At 50.1% G+C, this 22,416-nt stretch overlaps 1 protein-coding gene across 1 annotated transcript in view; it reads right to left on the reverse strand.

Moving 5' to 3' along the window:
* Positions 1–10,283: 10,283 nt before the first annotated feature.
* Pvrl1 (poliovirus receptor-related 1 (herpesvirus entry mediator C)) overlaps positions 10,284–22,416 on the reverse strand; it is a 62,063-nt gene continuing 49,930 nt past the window's right edge. Inside the window, exon 6 of the mRNA XM_005378343.2 lies at positions 10,284–14,442. Within this exon, the coding sequence (XP_005378400.1) occupies positions 13,898–14,442 (545 nt within the window). The 3' untranslated portion in view covers positions 10,284–13,897. The remainder of the gene's footprint in view (positions 14,443–22,416) is intronic.

Genomic DNA, 22,416 nt, shown 5'->3' on the forward strand with positions numbered 1-22,416 from the left:
ACTGTTCATCTTCCTGGAATAATGGGTGTTCATGGTCTAGCTGTCCACTCCTTTGAACAGTGGCCCTCTGACCCTACACTGTGGCCATAGGTCCTGGAGGAAAATCCTCCAGAACAAATAAATATGGAGAGTAATCTCATCACAGCCTGAAGGAATTGACATGAGAGGAGATTTAGGTGTGTAAATTCTCACGTTAAAATGCAATTTAATTCAGTGTAGTTTCTCTGGTAGAACTACAGGTAGAAGGCACAAGTCCAGCCACCTCAGAGGGAGTTCTGATTTTAAGATTGTGTGTATTTGGAGTGGAGGGGAAGCTGAAGACTGTAGAAATCCGGGGAACTTCAGGGCCTGAATGCATCTAGAGAGGGGATGAGCAGAGGGCTGGTTTAGTTCCAGCATGGTGGGAAATCTAAGAGAGATTTGGTTAATTTTTTTTTAACCTCATCCCAGGAAACAACCTTAGAAAGAGAAATAAGGACAGCTAGACTTTGGGCTTTTATTAGGACAAAGACTGGATGAGGTCTGCTTTAGATTAGGGGTGGGCATGGGGCTGGGAGGGAGGGTAGACATGGCATTTTTCAGGACAGGCAAGGTACACAGCAACTCACATGTCCTTACTGGAGCCTGGATGGAAGCCTTAGTGTCTGCATTTTGTACATGTGCTCCAAATCACAAACTCATTAGAGACAGACCTGGCAATTGAACTCAGGCCCCTGTGACTCCCAAAACTGGGTACTCTCTATACATATACTCCATGTATATGTATCTGGGCTGTGATTCTTGAGCACTACTCAGATGGGATTGACTATGTTCAATACATTCAGTAAGTTATAGGCCAATGGAAAATTGTGAGCCATGGTGGTATTTTGTGTAATAAATGATATTCAATATGGATTATTGGAAATTTTACCTCAAAAGTTTTTTCTTTTTCTTTTTCTTTTTTTTTTTTTTTTTGCTTTGTAGTTCAAGATGGCCTCAAATTCACTAAGTAACCCAGAGTGAACTTGAACTAATTGCAATTCCTCTGCCTCAGCCTCCCAGGTGCTGGAGTTACAGGTGTTCACCACCACAGCTGACTAGTTCAAATCTTTATTGAAAGTTTCTGAAGAAGGAAGGAAGGAAAGGGGGAAGGGTAAATTAATAAAATATTAAGTGGGTGAACAAATGAACACATTTGCTTCCAGAAAATTCTATGTGTGCCTAAACCTTGTTATGGTCTGAATCCATAAATTTCATACATTGAAATCCTGCTATGAAAGTCTGTTTTATTTCTTCTTCAGGAGAGTTTGGGTACAGTGCAAAGAGCCCTGGGTGTGAATTCAGAAGCCCTGTGTTCAAATTCTGAGTCTATTCCTCATCACTGTGTGACTTTGGGCAGGACACTGAATGTCCCTGAGCCTTGAGGTCATTATCATTGGCTAATGAGGGCTGGGCAGACCCAGCACTTGCTAACCTTGCAGGGGGTTGGGAAGATTACAGAGTGCCAAGGTCCTCTTCCTGCAGCCATAGGACCTGACCTATTCTAGCTGATGCCTGCTGCAAACGTGTACACGGAAGTCTTCACTCCTCTCAGCATGTTAGATTCTACTTTTCCAGAATATTTCTGTTTTACTGAATCATCTCAGATATCATCTTTTTAGGAATTCTTCCTTCATGAGCCCTGCCTACCTTTGATTACTCACTTTGATACTAAACATGGTCCCCATGAGTTCAGGTTGTACCTCCTGGCCTGGGCCACTTGCTGCTTTGTGGGTGAACTGAACCTTGTATGGGCTTTCTGAGGAAGGGCTGATGTGGTTTCCCCTTCTAGAGTTCAGGCCACAGAGGCCAGGCAGGACTTTATTTCCAGTATCTTTATGGTGACCGTAATTGACAGAGGACAGGACTACCAAGTGGTTGGAGGCAGGGCCCCTGGGGCCAGACACCCTGTGTTTGAAGCCCAGCTCCCCATCAGCTGACTTTGTGACTTTGGGCAACTCTTTTTAGTTCTTCATTTCCCTCTGCCTTAGGGGTGGTAGTAATAATAATGACACTGTCTTAGTAGGAGGAGGTGGGTTTAATGTTGTAAAACACTTTGAGTTGTGCCTGGTACTGAATGATACATAAATCTTAGTTACTGTGGAAATATCTTGAGTCAGTTTGTGATTGGCAAACATTATATGAATATAAGAAATTCTTTTTTTTTTTTTTTTTGGTTTTGGGACGGAGTCTCACTATGTGGGCCACACTGGCCCTGAACTTGCTTATGTAGCCCAGTTTAGCCTCAAACTCACAGTAATCCTCCTGCCTTAACTCCCGAAGCACTGGGATTACAGGTGTGCACCACTACACTCGGCCAGAATTCTCACTATGATAGGCTCCTAGGGCTCAATTTCTCCATTTGGGAGCTGGGGAAAATGATCTCTGAGGTTTCTTCTAGTTCTAATTGTTTGTGCTTTCAGCCCTGTGTGTCTGTGAGTTCCAAATCTGCACGTTCAACCAATCTTTGATGGAAAGTATTCAGAAAAAATATGACTATACTGAACATGTACTGACTTTTTCCCTTTGTCCTTATTCTCTTCTGAATGTACATTATATGTGGTACATCTAAATATTTACAAAGTGTGTTAGCTTTCTCTCACAGTGACAAAATACTTGAGATAACTTAAAAAGAGGAGAGATGTATTTTGGCTTGTGGTTTCTGCGGTTCCAGTCCATGAACACTTGCCCCATCATGGCAAGACATCATGGCGGGAATATATGCTGGAGCGAAACTTTTTACCTTATGACAGAAGCAGAGAGAGTGGGAGAGGGAGGAAGAGGCCCATGACAAAAGATAACCTTCAAGGGCGTGCCCTAGTAACCCACCTCCTCCAGCTACACCCTACCTTCTAAAGTTTCCACCACCTCCCAATAGCCCGCTCAGCTATGAACCCATCAATGGATTAATCCACTGATGAGATTAGAGCCCTTGTGATCCAATCATCCCCACAAGGCCCCACCTCTAAACACTGCTGTGTCAGAGACCAAGGTTTCAACACACGAACTTTTGGGGAACATTTCACATCTGAACCATAGGATACCATTTGCATTGTATTAGGTATTATAAGCAAGGTAGAGATAGATGATTTAAAGAATACAGGAGAATATGTGTAGTCTGTATGGAAATGCAACACCATTTTTATAAGGGGACTTGAACTTCTGCAGATTTTGGTATTAGAGGGGCTATGAAACAAATCTCTCACAGATACCAAGGAACAAGTGTAATTCTAAAATGGGTAGATAGATTTCTTGCTTGGGATTTTCATATGCTGAGCTCTAGGGACAAAAAATAGAGCACAAGTCAGGACATGGATAGGCCCAGGCTTTGGAAAGGAGAATCTAGCCTGAGGGTAGAGGGTAGCAAATGTTTGAGGGCCTCCCTAGGGCTGTCTATATTTTGAGCCTTGGGGAAGGTCAGTACCCACTTTGGGGCTCAGGACCATAGCATTTGATGTTGTTTCATGAAAGCTCTCAGGCAAGGAATCTATACTTTTCACTGATCATATCTTAGAGTGAACAGACACCCTTCTTAGAAGAAAGTCCTGGAGACATATCATAGACACAGTCTTCCTGGGGGTTGGCCTTCCCCCAATGCTGCATTCTTTAAGTAACATCGGAGGAAATGTGGGGCATTCATTTGGGGTATCCACTCTGGGGCACCATGTTTTTCCCTGTGGGAACCCTTTCTCTCTTCCTCTCTTTGCAGGGTCTGGGATTGTGTGTTTTGTTAGTAGGGTGGATCCTTTGCCCCTCTGCAGAGGAGGGCAAAGTGTGGGGCTCTCATCAGCAAGGGGAGTGAGAACAGCCAGACGAGGCCAGCTGACCCCTGCCCTTGCCACTGCAGACCAGACTCCTCAGGAAGCTGGCCTGACCGCTATCACCCCCAGGCACCTGGTCTCAGCATCAATCGCAGTAGACAGAGGCCATGGGATGGGCCATAGTGATTCATCACTGTCAGGGCTGCCCCAGAGCTCAGGGACCTGCTATTCCAGCACTGCCGCTTTGTTTCCAGGAACAGCCAGGAGAGGCTACCAGAATCCTATTGCCCCAGCTCTTCGTTTTACATGCAGAGAGGATCCACGCCCTAGTCCCCTCCTTCATGGGCTCAGAATGGCAAAAAGGCTTGCTGAAGGTCACCTGGTGAGATGCAGCAGAACTGGAAGCAGAGCCCACTCCCTATTCCCAGCTCAGGCTGTTCTCCAGTGTGTTCCCTGTCTCCTGCCTGAAGCCCACTTCCTACTGTCATCCTTCGGCCCCAACCTGTTACAGTCATTAAAGAAGATGCACCAGGTGTGAGTCACTGTCCCTCGCCCTTCTTTTGAATCCCCCAGGAAATATACATTTCTTAGGAGTCAATCATGGGGAGCAGAAGGTTTCCCAGTACTCTCTACTTGGTGTTGTCACCCTGACACCTTACCAATTCAGGCCAGCCACTCTGAGTTGATATCAGAATTCCCATTTCCTGAGGATGTCCCTCCCTTCCTGCTCCTCTGGGATTCTCCGGAAGCACTCATCATCCACATCATCTTGTCTGGGAGGGACTGTCAGCAAGCTGCTCTCTTGACCTAAGAGTGGTAACAGGGGTACATACATATGGAGCTGGGCCTCAAACATCTGTACATTTTACCAATGGGATAGCATTGTTCAATAAAAAGTTTAAAAACAGAAAATAATAAAGTACTGAAGACTTACATAGAATCCTATAATCTTCTTGCTTCCCTTTTAAATTTTTATTTATTTATTTTACGCTACTGTAGTTTGAACCAGGGCTATCACACTGAGTTACACTTAGCTCTTTTTTATTTTTTATTTTGAGACAGGGTCTCCTGAAGCCTGTAAGTTGTCTAAGCTGGGCTTGAGTTTATGATCCTCCTCTTTCAGCCTCCCAGAGTGCTGGGATTACAGGCATGTTCTACATTCTTGGCTTTTTGCTTCCCCCTCTTTTTGGTGCTGTGGATGGAACTCACGGCCTTGCATATTCTAGGCAAGCACTCTATTGCTGAGCTGCATCCCCAGCGCCTAAGTTCCTGAGACATTTTTACAGATAAAACTGGAGGATGCACTAGAAGTCTTTGATTTGGAGTAAATACTCAATTCACATTCTTGCAGATGGCCCAAGTTCCCTATGAATAAGGGTAGCGCAGCATAGGGATTCCAACCAGGCACTGTCCTCCATGCCTGCATCCCTCTAATCAGCTGGTAGATCATTGTTGGGATGATGCAAATTGGGGAGGATAAAATCTAAGAGGATAGTGGTCACCACCTAGCCAGGATGGGGCAGAAATGGAATCTTAGCTAGGACTTGGCAAGTGTCCTAATACCTGATATTGTTTTCCTGACAGGTTCTGTTTCCCTGCTTAGGGCAGGTACACAGTAGTGAAACTTACTGTGAAAAATAATACTATCCTAGCTAAAATTGATTAGCACCCAGCCTGTTCCAGGCATTGTGTTGTGCACTTTAGAAGGAGATTATTTTCTTTTAATCCTTACAGCAGCCACCTGTGGTTGATACCACTCTTATCTGCTTTACAAATAATAACTCTATGAAAGCCATCTTTATTCATCTCAGCAGTCTATTTACATGGATTCAAAAATAAGGCTCAGGAAAGGCAATCAATTTGCCCAATGTCCACATTGCTGACAAGTGGTGAGACCAGGGGTTGAATCATGGTCAGTTTGGCTCTACAGTCCTGTCTTTTTCCTTTCAGTACGTTTTCAGTAAATGTCTGTGGTACACTGAACTGATAGAATCAGCATCCAAAAGCACTGCCACAGACTGGAATGCTGAACCAATCCCCAGAGAGACATGGAAGTCATCACATTCAGCAGAAGCACACAGGAGAGGATTACTTGCCCATCTAAAGGTCTCTCCATCCATCCACCCATCCATCCATCCATCCCCATCTACTCAGAAACTTAGCCACCTCTGTATCCATGGCAACATTATGAGGTTGGTTAGAGAGCTATGCCCACCATATAAGGGTGGATAGGCCAAGTTCAGAGAGGACACATGGATAATCCCCCTCTCCTCTACCCCCCATTCCCTGCTGATCAGATCAGTTGCAGAGCACAGTATTTTTTCTCTGGCTCATTGAAATGAGAGGGAAACAGTAGTTTTTTTTTTTTCTTCAGGAATATTTGAAACAACTGGAACTTTAAAAAATAGATTTTACTTCCCAGAGTAATTTTGAGTTAACAGCGAGATTGAGTGAAAGGTACAGGGATTTCCTAGGGCTCCCTGCCCTCACATACAAAAGCCTCCCTGACTGTCAACGGTTCCACACCAGAGCGGTACATTTGTTATAATCCAAGAAGCTTCACCAATACATCATTTTACCTACAGGCTACAGGTACTTGGGCTTGTGCAAAACTGTACTGAGTACCCGCTTGGAGATCATGCTTTCCTGTGACTACTGTCCAACGGCACCAAGGCCTGAAGCCAGGGTTGGCTGACTCCCAAGCATAGGCTCCTGAAAATTGTGTTCCGTGTGGCACAATGGCTGCCACATAGGACTAGACATATGGAAAAGTGGCTTGGCAAGGAGCTGCCATCTCCTGAAGGGCTGTTTTAAGAGGCCAGGCTACGTTATTTTGTGTGGCCTCACAGAGAAGTGCTCAGACCAGTGAGTGAGCTTTTGGGCAGGGACATTTTGTTTGCAGGGCAGGATAGCCCTGGGGTGGCAGGGGTCCTCGAAGGACTAAAAGTTGCTGTCACCAGAGGCACCTGGGTGGTTGGAGGACAGTCCTGTCTCGGGGCTGCACCTCCTGAAATGTCTTCCTTGACTCTGATGTTGATAAATTTAATTTGGCCTCACCTCTACTGAGTAACCACCGTGTGCCTGCTCTGGGATAGGTGCCGGGGATAAATAAGACATGACCTCAGCTCTCAGGCTACAGCCTAGTGAGGGAGGTGGCTTGCATGATGCTCTTAGTTGCTGCAGTTTGTGACCCTGGGGGATGTGGGGGCTCCCTCAGAGGTGAGAGTCCTGGGAGTATTATAAAATGAAAAAGAGCTAGATCTTTCAACTGAGGGAACCAGCCAGCTCTGAGCCAGCCATCACCAAAAGGTCTTCACGCACTGGAATAGGCTCTTTTGGAATATTTGGGGCCAGTTCTCAGCCAGGCAGAAAGGCTTAGAGGAGGATAACCCTTGCTACCCTCCCCTAGGCCTCTCAGAGTGTCCTCCCCCATCTGCCTACCAGGGCCACCATGGAATTACCTTTATCACCTTCTGTTATGAAGCACACTTACTTGTTGTAGGTTGGTGAACCACCATTCAGGGAGGGCCTATCAGACCCGCTGCCTGGACTTTAAACTCAGAATCCTGCTCTTTCTTCTGGCAGGTGCCCGGTGCCTGGGAATGGTCTGAAACCAGAAAGCTTGCTGCTCTGAGTTTATAGGAGTGGCTCCCACCTAGTCCCTACTTGCCTCCAGATGGTGGACTCCACCAAAGTCTCTGTCATCCAAGATTCCAAGTCTTGGAGGTGATGATGGAGATGAAGTGACTGATGATGACAGCAATAAATAGCATACTTGGCACCCAAGCCTATGTGCTTAGCTCACCAGATCCCCCTTAGAGGAGGACTTGTCTGGTTTTGCCCTCAAGCCTATACATGAGGAAAGAAAATAGGGTTTTCAGACCTCAGAAGCCAGCACAAAGGCAGAGCCCAAGGACCGCTGTCCATGAGCTCCTGGCCATGGGGACAAGTGTGGAGGTGTTTTAGAAGCAGGGCCCGTGTTGTATGAAAGGAGAGAAGGTTAGAAGCAGGGCCCAGGTGGTGCTCTTCTCAAGCCTTCAGGAGCCTTTTCTCTTCCCGCTATCCCAATATCCATGTCCCTGCCATTCTTTCAAACCATCTCAGATACCATCTTTTCCAGGAAGTCTTTGTAGATGAGCCTGAGCTGGCAGATGATTTTCCACTTCACACCAAATGTCATTCCTACAAGCTTAGTCTCTACCCCATTGGGGGCTGCTTTGTTGGGGACCAGAAACTTGTGCCAGACCTAGTATCTCTGACTACCCTAGCAGTTTGACTGATGCCACTCACCCCTGGGGTTCCCCTGGCCTCCTACTGCTCTTGAGACAAGGCCTTGCTCTTCAGCATGTGAAGTGCATGCTTTCTGATCATGTGGAGGACCAAACCTTAGTTTCTCTAGATTTCACTCTCCATGTGCTGCATAGATATGTTGGGCTAGGATGGTCACTTTAAGAACAAGTAATGTAAGATACTACATTCTCAAGTGTGCCTGTAATACTCTCAACCCAAATTTCTCTGGAGAACCCCTACATATCCTGCAAGACCTAGGTAAAATATCACCTCAGATCCTCTCAAACAAAACTATCAGGCCCTGTCCTGTGCTACCACATTGCTTTACACATGTTTCTGCTATAGTTTGTGGCCAGCAGGTATTGGCTGATCTGGAATCTGGGAACCTTGATACTCTGAATTCTTTGAGCAGGGATTTTTACAATAGAGCACAGTGTGATAAAAAATGGGTGATAAAAATGTTATCTAAATGAAGGGATGCATGAGTGAATAAATGAGTCCCTCGATTCATCACATTCATCCCTATAACAATCTGCAGCCAGGAGCAGGTAGGTAAGGGGATTGGAGAGAGAAGTCTTAATGGTCTCTAGAGAAGAGAGGTCAGGTATCCAAGCCCCAGGCCCACAGGTCAGGATAGTGCAACAGTGGGCCCATTCCAAGGGAACCTTAGCCACTCAGGCAGGGGCTGCTTCCAGGCCATCCAGTGTTGAGTCTTCTGCTCTGCTGAGAGTGGAGGTGCCAGAACTGGGACAATGGCTGGGGGTTGGCAGAAGGAGGAGCCCTTCTGAAGTGGCAGAAAGTTTATCCGAAATCTGACTCGACTAAAAACTTGGAAGTGTGGTCTCGGATGTCTGGTGGCCTTGGTCTGGGGTGTCTGCAAGGGGAACCTGGCGTCTGGGCACTGAGGCTTGGGGAAGGGGCTGGGCCTGGCTTTTCCAAACAGAGCTCCGCCTGGAGAGGCTGTGCCCAGGACTAATTGGCTCGCCCTCCTTCCGTTGCTGCTGGAGAAAGTCTTGGCTAATTTGCCGGAACGCTCTAGTTAAATGCCAATTAGGACATTCTGTCCACTGCTCTCTTCCAATATATTAATAATGTAATTAAGCATTTATTGCCTGCACAAATTAAAAATTAACTTAAATGGACAGGCTGGAAAAGTGAGAAAGTGACCGTTTAAACAACTAATTTGCATCTCATTCGAATATCAACATCTAAACAGCCCTGTCCAGGGTGCTGGGTTTGGCCTTCCAATGAGGGGCTCAGCCAGCTGCCAACAGCTGCTGGTGCTCCTTCTCCATGCTGGATTCTGTCCATCTTGCCCCAATCCTAGGTGTAGAGGACATGGCCTTGCCCACAAAAGGGCAGGAGGGCTTTCTGCTTAGCACAATACCTTTCTTTCTATTGACCCTACTCCCGCTTCCAGGGGCCTGTGGTGTAGGTTTCGTTGAAAAGAGATGCTACCAGGGCTGGAGGGGCTGGATGGGAGGGGGCAGACCCTGAAGGCCCTGACTTTCCCATCCTTAGGATTGATTTGTCCTGCATTCCAGCCCAGGAGATGGGAAGCAGATGGTGCTGGTGTGGGGAGGGGGAGGTGGCCAAGGAACAAGACCTTCCCTGAAGCCAGCCCCACGGAAGGAAATGGAGGGTGGGGTGGTGGCTGGATTTCAGAGGAAGCTGGGTTGCATAGCATCCTCAGAATAGATGAAAGGACACAGCTCCCTCCTCTTTTCTGCCCTCAGGGATCTGTCTAACACAGCAAGTGTGACACTGCTGGTTTTCTTCTCCAGAGAGCCACGGGAGGGGACTTGGCAGGAAGGAGGACAGCAGGGGGTGAAAACAGGAGGGTTGAGGCAGGTGAGTGGAACTCAGGAGCTCTGGGGACAGCCAGCGTGGCACTGGGAAGCACTGCTTCTCTGTAAAAGCTTCTCAGGCCTCCCTCTGGAAGGACCCTACTGCACTAGCAGACACCAACCCCTCTCCATGGCACACTCCACTCTTGGGTCAAGGTCTTCCTCTTTGTGTGGAAGATGGTTCCACCACAGCCTGGGTGCGTTCTCCTTGGGGACTCCTGCAAGATAGTGAGGCGGGACCCTGTCACAGGCCATGGGTCTGGGCATGGGGTGGGGGCTCCCTTCTTCTCCCACACTCTCTTGCCATGCTACGTTCTCCAGCTTTACCTCTGTCCCTGTCCCACTGCATTGACACAAGGCAAATAGGTTTGTGTTAAACACTTTATTTATAAAAAAGTACATTTTTCTTCCTCAGTACATTTTTCAATCCATCTTTTTTTTATACAAGTAAAAGGAGGTGATCCAAACACCCCTTAGGTCAGAACCAGGAGAATCTGCTGGGCCGTCCCCAGGACCAAAGACAAAAACCGTGACAAAGAAACTGAAGCAAAGGAAACGAGTCACACTCAGAGGTGAGGGTGGCAGCTTCTCCTGGATTTTGTTTCCATTTGTACAAAAAAAGGAAAGCCATTTTTCCTGACCAAGCCCGTTCCTCACAGCAGGGTCAGAAGAGCAGCAGCAATGGTGGCAGCAGCGTGGCCTGGAGCCCCAGCCTCCTGGGCATCTCACCTGCCTCTCGGTAGGAGAGGGTTTCTATTGGCAGTCAGGCCCGGGGGTATTTGTCTGGACCCCTAGCGGCCTGGGAGCACCGCTCTCTTCTAGGAGAGGAACACCAAAGTCTGCCAGGCTCCGTCAGCTGCCTGCATCCACCTGACACAAGTCCCAATTCTTCTGCCTTGAAGATGGCAGAAAAGTTATTGGACTGGTGACTGGGGCACCTGGGGAGCTGGTGGAGGGGTCGCATGCTCAGGACCAGGGCCTCTGTGGGTCTCTTTCTGGCCTGAGCACTGGGAAGTCACCGCTTCTCCTTGAAGGTGTCCAGCAGGAATATCCATTCTTCTGCCATGTCTACCTGTCTGTGCTGAGTGCCCATCTGGGCGTGAATGTGCACACATGCACACACACACCTGTGCTTGGACCTGTGGGAGGTGTGTGTGCCGCTGTGTGCATGTGTGCTGGGCCTGAGGTGGCTGCGCTTGCAGCCTTGTGTTCACTGATTCTGTGCTGCTGCTTTTCAGATCCTCTGGTAAAAGGGGACTTGGATGGTCGTTGCACATTAGAACAATACCAAAATCTGCAAGGAGACATGGTTATGGGGTAGAGAGCACAGACAGGGAGAGCAACAGGAGGCAGGATGACAACTGGGGGGGCCTTGGCACAATTAATACCAAGTTTATTTTATTTTCAGCAAAGCAGCTCAGCTCATGCTGGAGGCATGAAGGAGAAGCAAAACGTCCTCATCTCCCTGCTGGGCTGGACCTCCCTTTGCTAGTTATGTCTGTGGTCCAGCATCAGTACCCATTGTCCCACATACGTGGGACCCAGAAAGCCCCGTCTCCCCAGGCCACCTGCTGATCTCTGCCTCATGCCCATTCTTCACCAGGCTAACGGCTGCCCAGTGGGCATACTGCAGCTGGGCTCCTGACCCATGCTGTATGGACCCCACAATTTGTGCTTTGCTTGGGAGAAAGGCGTGGAGGTGGGGACTAAGTGCTTTGGCTGGGCCCAAAGCTTCGTTGGTCTGTCACAAAATGAGGAATAGTTAGTGGCAGTGCAGGGGAGACGCAGGAGGATGAGTCCTTTCTGTCTTGGGGCTCCACGGGGACAGAAAATGCCTCTATCAGGTGGATCCCTTGGCTTGCTTCCTGCCTGGGGGTTGGGGGACCAAGCTGAGAGGCCAGACTGGCATGAGGAGGAGGGATGGGACAGTGCTGTAATGTGGGAAACATCCCCTGCCCTAGGGGACACTAATACTGTGGGAGAAGCAGCCCAGCTCCTCCACTTCCCTCTGCCCCGTGGCTGAAACGATCCCAGAATTTTCTCCCCAACTCCACCTCATCCAGTGCCCCCAGGGCCAAGAGGGGAGAGCCGCTCCAGGGCTGGCATGGCTTCAGACTTCTGCTACGTGGCTACTGGGCGGCCTGGGCTGGGGTTAGGGCAGTGAGGGCTGGTGAAAGTGGGCCAGCTGGTGGGCCCAGTGTTGCCAGGGCAGAGATGGAGCTTCAGCTGGGGTTCAATAGCAGCACCAGGGAGGGAGTAGGTGAGGACTGGAGGGGCTCCCTTAGGAAGCCTATGGCAGGGTGGGTCAGTGCCCGTGGGGCACACAGTGGTCTGCCTCCCTCCCCCCAACACTTGCCATCCAACAGAGCATGACACCCTGGGCTGAGTGAGCCGAGATCCTAAGAGGCAGGCCTAAGAGCCCTTGGAGCCCACCCTTGTTATCCCAGAGTCTTTCCCATGGGCACGTCTTCTGGAGTGCCACAGCCCTGGGGGGCAGATGGAGGAACTGAGGCACTTGGAGCTGGGAGACGGAGAGGGCTGGGAGGGGCCTTCCTCACTGCATCCATGACAAGGTCCAGTCCTGGATGACTGAGGGGAACCCAGAGTCCCGCTCAAGGAGGGAATCTGTACTCGCATCCCAGAGCAGGCTCCAGGGGAAGCTAAGCAGGAAGCAGAGAGTGGGTGAGCAGTGGGTTCCCTGGCTTCTCCACCACCCTTGCATTTTTTGTGAGGCCCGCGATATCTAAGCTGGCCGTTATGTGCGAGGTGCTAGCTGTGCCCCTGTCTACCAGACTGTGTGCAGAGCTTCTGTCATGCAGAATTCCTTCTCCACATAGATACTTTGCCTCTGACTCCTGGAGGTACTTCTGGGATCCCAGCCCTGACTTTCCAAGAGAATCAAGTGTTGCTAGCACTTGACAGATAAGGGAGAAATCTGAGAAACTTCCATGCTGTAAGGAGAGGTTGGGCCTGTTTGAAACCCTAGAGTGGTGGCATCAAGGAAGCTCCATCTTCGCTGTTGCTGGAAGCTTCCACAGGCTGCTCCTATCCCTAGCTGGGAAGGCGGGAAGAAGTGAAACAGAGAGGGACAGGCCTTGGGCAGAGTCCAGCCTGGGCAGGGCATGTGATCCCCGGGGGAGAGCAGGTGTTAACCGAGTGGTGTGTGTGCATGTACGTGTGTGTATGTGTGCGCACAGGCATATGGGAAGTGTGGGCAGAGTCCACTTGGGGTCCTCCCTATGCAGGGAACAGACTGGGTAAGGGGAGGGAGGCACCAGAGCTGGGTCAATTGACTCTGTAAACCAATGAGGAAAAATATGTAAAACCACCTTCACCAGGAAAGCACACTGCCCAAGCTCCAGGTGGGAACCTCAACAGAATCATTTAACAAACAAGACTTCCCTGGGTGCTCTGGAGAAGTCACACCCCACCCCCTACCTCTTAGTTGCACCGGCTGTCTAGACTGAGGCCCCAAACCCCAGCTGCATCAGCTTATGGTGGGGGTGTTGGGTTCCCTCTCCTTGGGAAGAGGAGCAGCATTGGGTGGTGGGGGTGGGGGGCTCTTCCTCTTGGAGCCCCTTAGTGCTCCACCCCCAACAAAGGGAACACAAACAAATTCCAGTGTTGGGGGGCCGGGGAGGGCTGGCTCCCCAAACCCTGGAGGGATGCCCAGGTACACAAGACAAGAACAGGGCTCCCTACACAGAGGGCAGTAGGTGGGGTCATTGAAGAAAGGTACAGCAACACCAAAGCCACAGTTGAACACAACACCATAGGGGAGGGCTGGGAGAGGGAGGAAATAAAAACAAAGCCAAGTCGGGGCTGCCCTATGCTTGCCTGGCTTCCCAGGAGTTCAGGGCTGGCTTTGGGCAGGGGGCTGAGTCTCTGTCCAGCTCCTGGAGGAGCCGGCAGTGGGGTAGGAAGGGGTCGTGCGGGTAGGGGCGAGGAGATCTGGGCACAGACAGAGGCCCCAGAGTGGGGCTACACGTACCACTCCTTCTTGGAAATGAAAGACCCGTCATTCTGAGAAACCATGTTCTCAGCCAAGTCCAGCTGCTCAGGGTCGTACTGGTAGCCCAGAGTCCGGTCCCCGTAGCCGTCCTGACAGGCCTCGGCTTCATCCACCGTGAAGTAGGGTGGCCGCTTGGCGTCCTCATCGTATTTAGGGTGGGGGGCACCCACTTTGCGGTCACCCCCACCCTCTTCCTCCTCTTCCTCCTCACAGCTGCTCCCACCCAGCGGGCCGGCCTTCTTCTCATCATCTGAGTCATCGGGGTACTGCAGGTTCTGTGCCATGGGTGGGTGGTGCTGAGGGATGCCTGCCTTGCTGTAGCCGTTGCCATATACGTGCTTCTTGGTGCTGTAGTCACCCTTGAAGGTGTGCCGGCGCCGGCGCAGGGCCACCACGATAGCGCCGACCACAATCAGGACCAGCAGGACGCTCCCCGCCACGCCCCCAATGATGGCCGTGGGTACTGGCCCCGCGCGCCGCCCATGTTCAGGAGGAGACGGGGTGTAGGGGAATTCTGGGTGAGGAAAAGAGAAGGAGGGGACAGTGTCAGCGTCTGGTCCTTGGGAATCAGCAGGGATGGGGAGGGTCGGAAGGCAGGGGAGGAAAGGCTGGGCTAGGTTGTGCACACCCCTGGTTTGAGCAGCTCCAGTTCCAGGGGTCCCTCAGCACCCCTCCCTTCCCAGAGCCCAGCCTGCCACAGTTGGTAGCTGGAGTGAGACAGGCAAGAGGAGAGGTAGAAGACAGTACCCATAGTGCCAGGGTCTTCCATCCTGATCATGTTTGGAGGTGGTGGCCCCAAGCCCTAATACCAACTGTTGGTACGCAGGGGCCCCCAGCACACTAGCATGGGCAGGGACCTGCTAGGTGCTATTCACTGTCATAACTCTATGAGGTAGGAATGCTACTTATTTCTGTTTAGCACACCAGGGGTAGGCTGTAAGGAGGTAACTTGCCCAAGGCCTCCAAGCTAATAATGCAATGTTTCCTGTACCAATGTCACCAATACCCTTTCTGCCCCATACAAAATCGTGCCCCAATATTATCCTCTTGACTATAGGGACTCAAAGAGTGGAGCAGACTAGGTGTTCTGAGTTTGCCCCCAGGGCACAGAGAAAATGAGTTCCCAAGCTCTGGCTGGTAGATGTCCTGTAAGTGCCAATCAGCCGCCAGAGTGCCAGAAACCAGGGCTGTGGTTCTTGTCTCTGGCCAGGTTCTGTGGGCCTGGCAGAACACAGGGTCCAGCAGAAATGGGAGTTGGGGTGCATGTGTATGCAGCAAAGATCAGCACACAGGAGCAAGCCTGTGCACATACCCATGCCGGTGTGACGATGCATGTATTCAGATATGTACACCTTGAGGACGCTGGAGAGGGGAAAGCAATAACGGGGAAAAGAAGAGAACAGAATAGGGTGGAAAGGGAGAAAAGTCTGCTGGCTTTGATGACATCTGGGCCAGGCCATGGTATTTTTCTGCTCTGTGCCACAGAGCTCAGCATCTTGCAGTGTTTGGGAAGACGCAGGAAGTCAGGTCAGGCCAGAAGCCACAGAGGTCCTGGGGTGAGGTTCAGGGAGGCGGTTCCCAGCACCACCACTGGGTGGCACCGGAGACCACAGCAGGCCCAGGGCAAGCCAGGAGCCTGGTGGGGCAGCTCTCCTCCTCTCTTCAGGCCAGTGTGAAGGGTCGGTCTGGGCCTATAGCACAGCCCCTGGGAGTTCGCTGCAGCCAGCTCACTCCCTGATTCACTCACTGCATCGGAATCACTTCCTTCCTCTGAGCCCCTCCCTCCCCTGGGTGGGGCGGCCCTATGGAGTGAGTGGGGTGCTGTCCCGAGGGCAGAGATTCTGGGAAGAGGAAAGGCCTTCTTGTGGCTCACGCTGGAAGGGCTCAGGAAAACACGGGGCCCAGAGAAGGGGAGGCCATTTGCCCAAGGCCATGTGGCTGAGCTAGGGCCATTCAGATACTCTGTGCCTGGAGCTGGTGGAAGGACTGGGATTCCCACTTGTCACCACTGTCCTCAGGGCAGGTCATTGAGGAGCTGCCCACAAATATTTACTGAATGTCTGTCCTGTCTCTGGGACAGTCTACTGGAACCTCAAGCTCCTCAGGTCTGTCTGTTTACTGCCCTTAAAATGGCCCAGCACCTGCTCTCTTGAAACGGGTGCCAGCTCCACAAGAAGTGTGCTGGAAGCAGCAGGGAGGAACTTTGCCTCATCTCTACTTTGAACCCACTTACTCCCTCTTCAGTTCTCACCAGGTCTCAGTGGTCTCTGTCTCACCTGCCCTCATCTCTTTATTCCCCCGTCCAATCAGCCAACATGTCCTGAATCTCCCATCACAGGATGCAAGAAACCCAGCCTTGCTAGAGAACCAGATGATGTGCTTAGAGTCAGAGCAGTGAGCAGACAGCAAGGGGACTGGCAGTGAGGGCTCCCGAGTGTAGGGGAGAGAGAATGCTGTGGTATGGAGCTGGAAAAGGCATGTTGGAGGAGGCTGGGCTTTGCCAAGCCTGAAGGATGGTGTGTAAGGCATCCAGCTGGAGGGACCTGCCAGTTGCTTCTGAAATGTGCCCCTTGCCTTCCAGTATGAGGACTCTTTGGTCCTTGGCTTTCTTCTGGCATTCTGTTTTAGGCTGCCTTACCGGGCCTTTTCTCTGCTCTCACTGTCTTTTTTTTTTTTTTTCTCCAGTACCGGGAACCGAACTCACGACCTTGCGCTTGCCAGGCAGGCGCTTTGCCGCTGAGCTAAATCCCCAGCCCTGCTCTCACTGTCTTAACAGAGGCTCTGCCCATCACCCTTCATCCTTTACCTCTGCTTTCTTTCCCAGTGACAGACCTGGTCTCAGTTTCACGGGTTTTACCTTTGTTCTTCTGGTTCTCCAAACCACTTCAGGGACATAGGTTTCACCTAACTCTAGAACTTCTATCTCCTAAGGCCTCTGGGGCAAGATTTCCCACACTATGGCCCAAGGAACCTCAAACCATTGGCTCAGAGAGTCAGGAAAAATACTAGGGTCAAACAGTGAAAAACACTGGCTTACACGTCAGAGCCTTTCTTATTCTCATATGCATTAACTGTGAGAGGAACACGTAGGATGGAGTGTTTCCTAACTTCTTGGTGTAGGGAGGACTCATATTTAGGGGTACACATTTGAAAAACTGCCCTGTAGTAATCCTTACTTGGAATTCTCACTGCCAACTCAAAACCCATCTGTTCCAACATAGTTTGTCCTCTCCATCCAACACAGCTCCCCTGGGCCCTCCACTGCCTCCACCCTTTCTCTACTCTTCCAGCTCAGAATCTCATTCATCTTTGACTCTTCCTTCTTTATCTTTTGGGTCAAAATCTGCCTTCACATATTGTTGATTCTTCCTGTCCATGATCTCATCGCTCCATGCCAGGTTTTCGTGTTGTACCTCCTGGATCTCCCACCTTCACTTGAGCCCTTGCTCTCTTTAATTGCCTCATCCATAGACACCAGGTTAATTTTCACTTTATGGATATGAGTACTCCCTTTCTCAAAGACCAGCAATAAATCTCCTACTGCCATGGAGTCAGCCCTTCAAGATTTCATCATGTAATTTCATTTTGGGACTAACTAGCTTGCCTTCCTTCTCATCTGCTATAATTTGGAGAAATGTCCTCCAAAGGCCCATGTGTAGAAGTCTTGGTTTCCCGCTTCTAGCTCTATTGGAAGGTAGCAGGGCTTCAAAGGTGGTACCTAGTGGGAGGGAGTTAGGTTATTGGGACTTTGTTCTTGGTGGAAATATCGAGACCCTGACCTCTTCTTGTCTCTTTTTGTTTCTTGGCTCCCAGGTGAGCAGCCTCCTCTGCCTATACCTAACAGTCTTCATGATATACTGCCTTGCCATAGGCCCAAAAGCAACAGGCCAACTGACCATGGACTGGAAAGTCTGAAAAATAAACTTTGCCTCTTTTAAAGTTATCTCAGGTATTTTGTTACTATAACAGAAAGCCAACTATCACACTGTCCTTGCCTACAAGAGGGTTCCTTACTGAAGGCCTTTGCTTGCCATTCCCTGCCTACTGTAGCTCCTCAGGCCCTTCTGTATGCAGCCTTCTCTCCTCTAGCTTAGACTTCACTTTTTGTCTAATGGTCTGCACGTCTCATTCTGCTCTGAACAACTGTGAATCCCATTTCATTAATCACAAGTTAAGATATGAATTATAATAAGTATATTCAAATTAGGATTAACCACCATTGGCCCTGCTTATTTTGCCAGTTTCCAAATGACTGAAGTTGTTCTCTTTTGCTGGAACAAGGTGCAGGTTTGTTGGACGTGATAGCCTCATAATCTGGTATTGACACATTTTTGTGTGGCAGCTGTGTACAGCATTAAGTTCCCCTTATGTATTTTTATGTGTTCTTTGATAGGATCAATGAAAAATAAAGCTCCCATATTTTACTTGACTAGACTGAATTTTTTGACCCCACTAATTACAGTATGGTGGGGTTTCCTATACTTTCTGTTTCATGAGAGTGGTTGGTATCCTGAACTAGTTTGTAAATTATAATTCAAAGTACATTTAGAACCCAAGTGCTTCTCACCATCTGCATTATGACCACTCTGATCAAGACACCATCATCTCCCACATGAATAATTTATTGCAATAGCCACCTAACTGTTATTCTGATTGTACCTTCTCCTACTGTAGAATACTTTCAATACAGCCAGAGCAATCCTAGTAAAGTATAAGTTACATCACATCACTTCTTTGCCCAGAGCTCTTCAATGCCTCTGGTTCACTCATAGTAGAAGCCCAAATCTGCACAGCTTAGAGTGCTAGTATACTCTGTCAATTTCTGTCACCACTTTTATTTATTTATTTTTTTTTTTTGGTTTCTTGCAGGCTCACCCCATTCCCAACACCTATGCTCAAGGCTTTTGCACTGGCTGCTCTCGCCCTGGAGGACTCTTCCCCGGGGATTCCCAGTTCACATCATCATCCCTTTCAGGGTATAGTTCAAATTTCACTTTCTCACGAGATCTTTCTGGAATAATTTCATTTAAAATTGTAACTCATGGACCTCCCCCAGCCTCTAGCATTTATCTCCTTACTCAATTGTTTTTTCTTTTTCATTTCAGAATTACTACAAAGTTTCACAAGGACAGGGACTTGGTCTGTTTTGTTCATTGATGTAACTCAAGTGTTACATTGCCTGGCACATGGCTGGAGTTTAATGTATTTGTTGAATGAAAGAGTGAATTCTCTCATGACAAGGTTATGTCTAAAGGTGAGCCTAGCTCTAGGCAAAGCAAGTGCTCAGGAAATACTCAACCCAGGGATGGGACACACTTGGGACCTCATTTCACTGGAGTGGGGCATAAGAGGAGTAGAGTGGTAGCTGGTGCTAGATTTTACTGGGTTCCTTTCCCCTTTAGATCCTGTGCTTTACTTTCCCCCACTACATTCTAAGGAAGTTTATTCTTTCCTAGGAGATCTTTTGGGACCTACAAAAGTGATTATTTTAGCTACTTTAGGGTCAGCCTTGCAGAGGCTGAGGAATGGCTAAGATGACTCCCAGGATTGCAGAGTTGAAAGTGAAGGTGCCAGGTGAGGGGGCAGAAGAAAGGCGCAGGCGCAGGGGCCCGATTCATGTGCAGGCAGAAGGGGCTGTTTGGTGTGGAGTGGAGCATCCTTCCCCTCCCCCTCTGTCCCTCCAGCTGTCACATTCAGCCAGTAGCTCTTGTCACTGTGCCAGGAGTGGAGCCACAAGGGCCGCAGCTGGGAGGAGAGAGAAGAGCCAGCAGTGGGGTCATTTGCGCTTGCTGGCAGGGACTTAGCCAGCCTCCCTCGCATCCTCTTACAAAGGAAAAGCTTGGCTCTGATCCTGAAGGGTTGCAGCCTCCCCTCTGGGATGCTAGGCAGGCCAGGCCCACAGGGCAATGGGCCTTTGCATTCCTTTGGGGCCCTGATTCCCTGACAGAGGTAAGTGAGCTAGTGGGAAGGGCTTTGGATGGATTTGAAGTATAGTGAAATTCGGGTTTAAAATGTGGATCTAGGGTAAGATGTGGGGGTGCAAGCCTGCAATCTCAGCTAATTAGAAGGCTGAGACAGGAGGATTGTAAGTTCAAAGCCAGCCTGAGCAACTTAGCAAGACATTGTCTCTGAAAAAAGAAACAGAAAAGTCTGGGAATATAGCTAGTACAAAGCTATGAGTTCAATCCTCAGTATTGGAAAAAAATGAAACAAAACAAAATGAAAAATAATTTCTGGATCTTGGATCTGGAGGAGGTCAAGAAAATGTTTGGGCTTGCTTCCAAAGCCAGTGCCTGATGCTTCCTCAGGAAGAAAATACTCCAGCGTTAGAATAGGCTGAGAGGCTGTGAGAACTACATCTCCCAGCATGCACAGCTGGCCACAGGGAGAGGGACAGTATGGGGTCACGTGCTGGGAAGCCCTGCTGTCCTCCTGCAGCTGCAGCAGCTGTGCATTGTGTCGGGCCATCAGACAGGGCTTCAACAAGCTGAGAGGGACCAGATCCTCCCAGAGGCACAGATGCAGCTGTGTTCTCAGACTCCTGGACACCCTGCTGTTTGACAGCTTGGAGAAGGGGACATTTGCTCATGGCACAGACATGGCTCATATTTGCACACTCAGCAGGCACACTGTGGCTTGCCTGCTCACATGGGCTCACATCTGCACACTCACAGAGGCACATATCCGTACTCATGCCTAGGCAGAGAGACTCTGGCCTTGAAGGCCTGTCATCCCGGACCTGAAGCCCCCTGACCTGGTGGGCAGACCCTGTAACTGCAGCCCCACGAAATGACACAGACTTCATTGGAAGTGAGAGTTGGGTAAGGCACCATACACTCTGGTGGCTTCCCTGTCCTGTACTGGGGAGTGGCAAGAGGCCTGGCTACTCTCCTAATCCCCCTAGAGATAGATGATGCCCACTTGGTCTCTTTTGTCTAGTCAAGGCCATATCTTGGACCCCTCCCCACCTGAGGGCACTCCAGGAGGAAGAAAGGAGGGCTGTTCCGCTGGTGGCCTGCAGTGTGACCATTGGACCAACCCCATGAATTGCTCCTCAGTGCAAGGGCCTCTGAACTGGGCTTTGTGTAAACAAACTGCCTTGGGCTTATCTCCGTTCTGTCAGCCCCACAGCCACAGCCCGGCCTATTGTTTTGCACTACAAAGTTATTCACTGTGACAGCCCTAAATGGTGTCCCTGGGCTACTATGCTGCCTCCTGGTGAGCCTTCCAGAGCCCACCACCTCTGCCCACTCACTCCAGCCATCTGCCTCCCCTGTGCCCCCGTCATGGGCACCCTGAGCCCCTCAGGCTGCTCGTTCCTCTCTATAGCCCTGTGCCCAGGACCCGCGCACACACGTCTCTGCGCGCACGCTGTCCAGCTCGCTCTCCTGCCCCACCCCAGCTTCTCTCCATTGCCCTGTCCAGATGTGCCCAGGGTGAAGCTATTACCTGAAGAGCAGGCCAGAATGAAAAATTAAATTTCCATTTATCCCTCTCACTCATGCATTCCCTCCAGATCAGTGGGGCTTGGAGCACAGGGCACAATTGTACCCTGCAGGTCTGCCGACACCTCCCCCCACACCCCGCCCCATGGAGGCCCTGTGCTTGCTGTGGGTTTCTGGGGGTGAGGTCGTCGGCTCCTTACAAATTGTGAGAGCAGAATAAACAGCCCTAAAAAGGCTCCAGGCTCCTGGTTGAGTCCTGTGAAGGGGCTGGTCAATATAGCCTGGACCTATCAACGATTCAGTGAGCAAGATGCTTCTCTGGCTCCTGCCTAACAGGCTGTCAGCAGGAGTCATGTTGCATCCTCTTCCAGATGGAGTTCTGGGTGGCCTTGGCCCATGTGCCCTCTAGCTGACACCACTAGTACAATGACCTCTGCAGGCCTGATCACAGGCCTGACTGCTGATGAAACAGCAGGAACCAGGAATCAGGACAGCAGTCTCACAATAGGTTCCCTCCTTTCTTACCCTCCTCCCTGCTCCTGAACCTGAGTTCCCAGGGAGAGGCTTTGCACTCATGGTCGTCTGCTTATCCCTAGGTTTGGGGAGAAGGCAGCTTGTGATTCTCCTGTTCACCCTTCCTCTGGGCCTGGGAACACTACTTAGCTTAGTGGCTTGGCCTCTCGTGCTGGGGAGTAGGGTCAGTGGGAGGACACTGTTGCTGGTTTCCTGGCTTCCTCATGATTTCCCAATCAGTAGCTTCCCCAGAGACCTGGGGTGGTAAAGGGGGATGTGGTGGCAGTGCTGGCGATCCACCAGGAGGGGAATGTATCACATGCGGTGAGTTCTGAGGGTCATAAAAAGCCTGAGATAAGTAGTAAGATTATCTCCATGTTACAGATTAGGAAGGTGAGGCCTAGAGAAGTGAAACACCTGCTCAAGGACACACAGTCAGTCTCTGAGTATTGGTTATAATCCCTATGATAATTTCTTATGGAGTGGCCCTGCTCTTCCTCATTTCTCCCTATGGCTCCCTATCCAAGGGC

Source organism: Chinchilla lanigera, unplaced genomic scaffold (genome assembly GCF_000276665.1).
Source record: "Chinchilla lanigera isolate Chin_1 unplaced genomic scaffold, ChiLan1.0 scaffold00011, whole genome shotgun sequence".
In the NCBI taxonomy this organism is placed as follows: domain Eukaryota; kingdom Metazoa; phylum Chordata; class Mammalia; order Rodentia; family Chinchillidae; genus Chinchilla; species Chinchilla lanigera.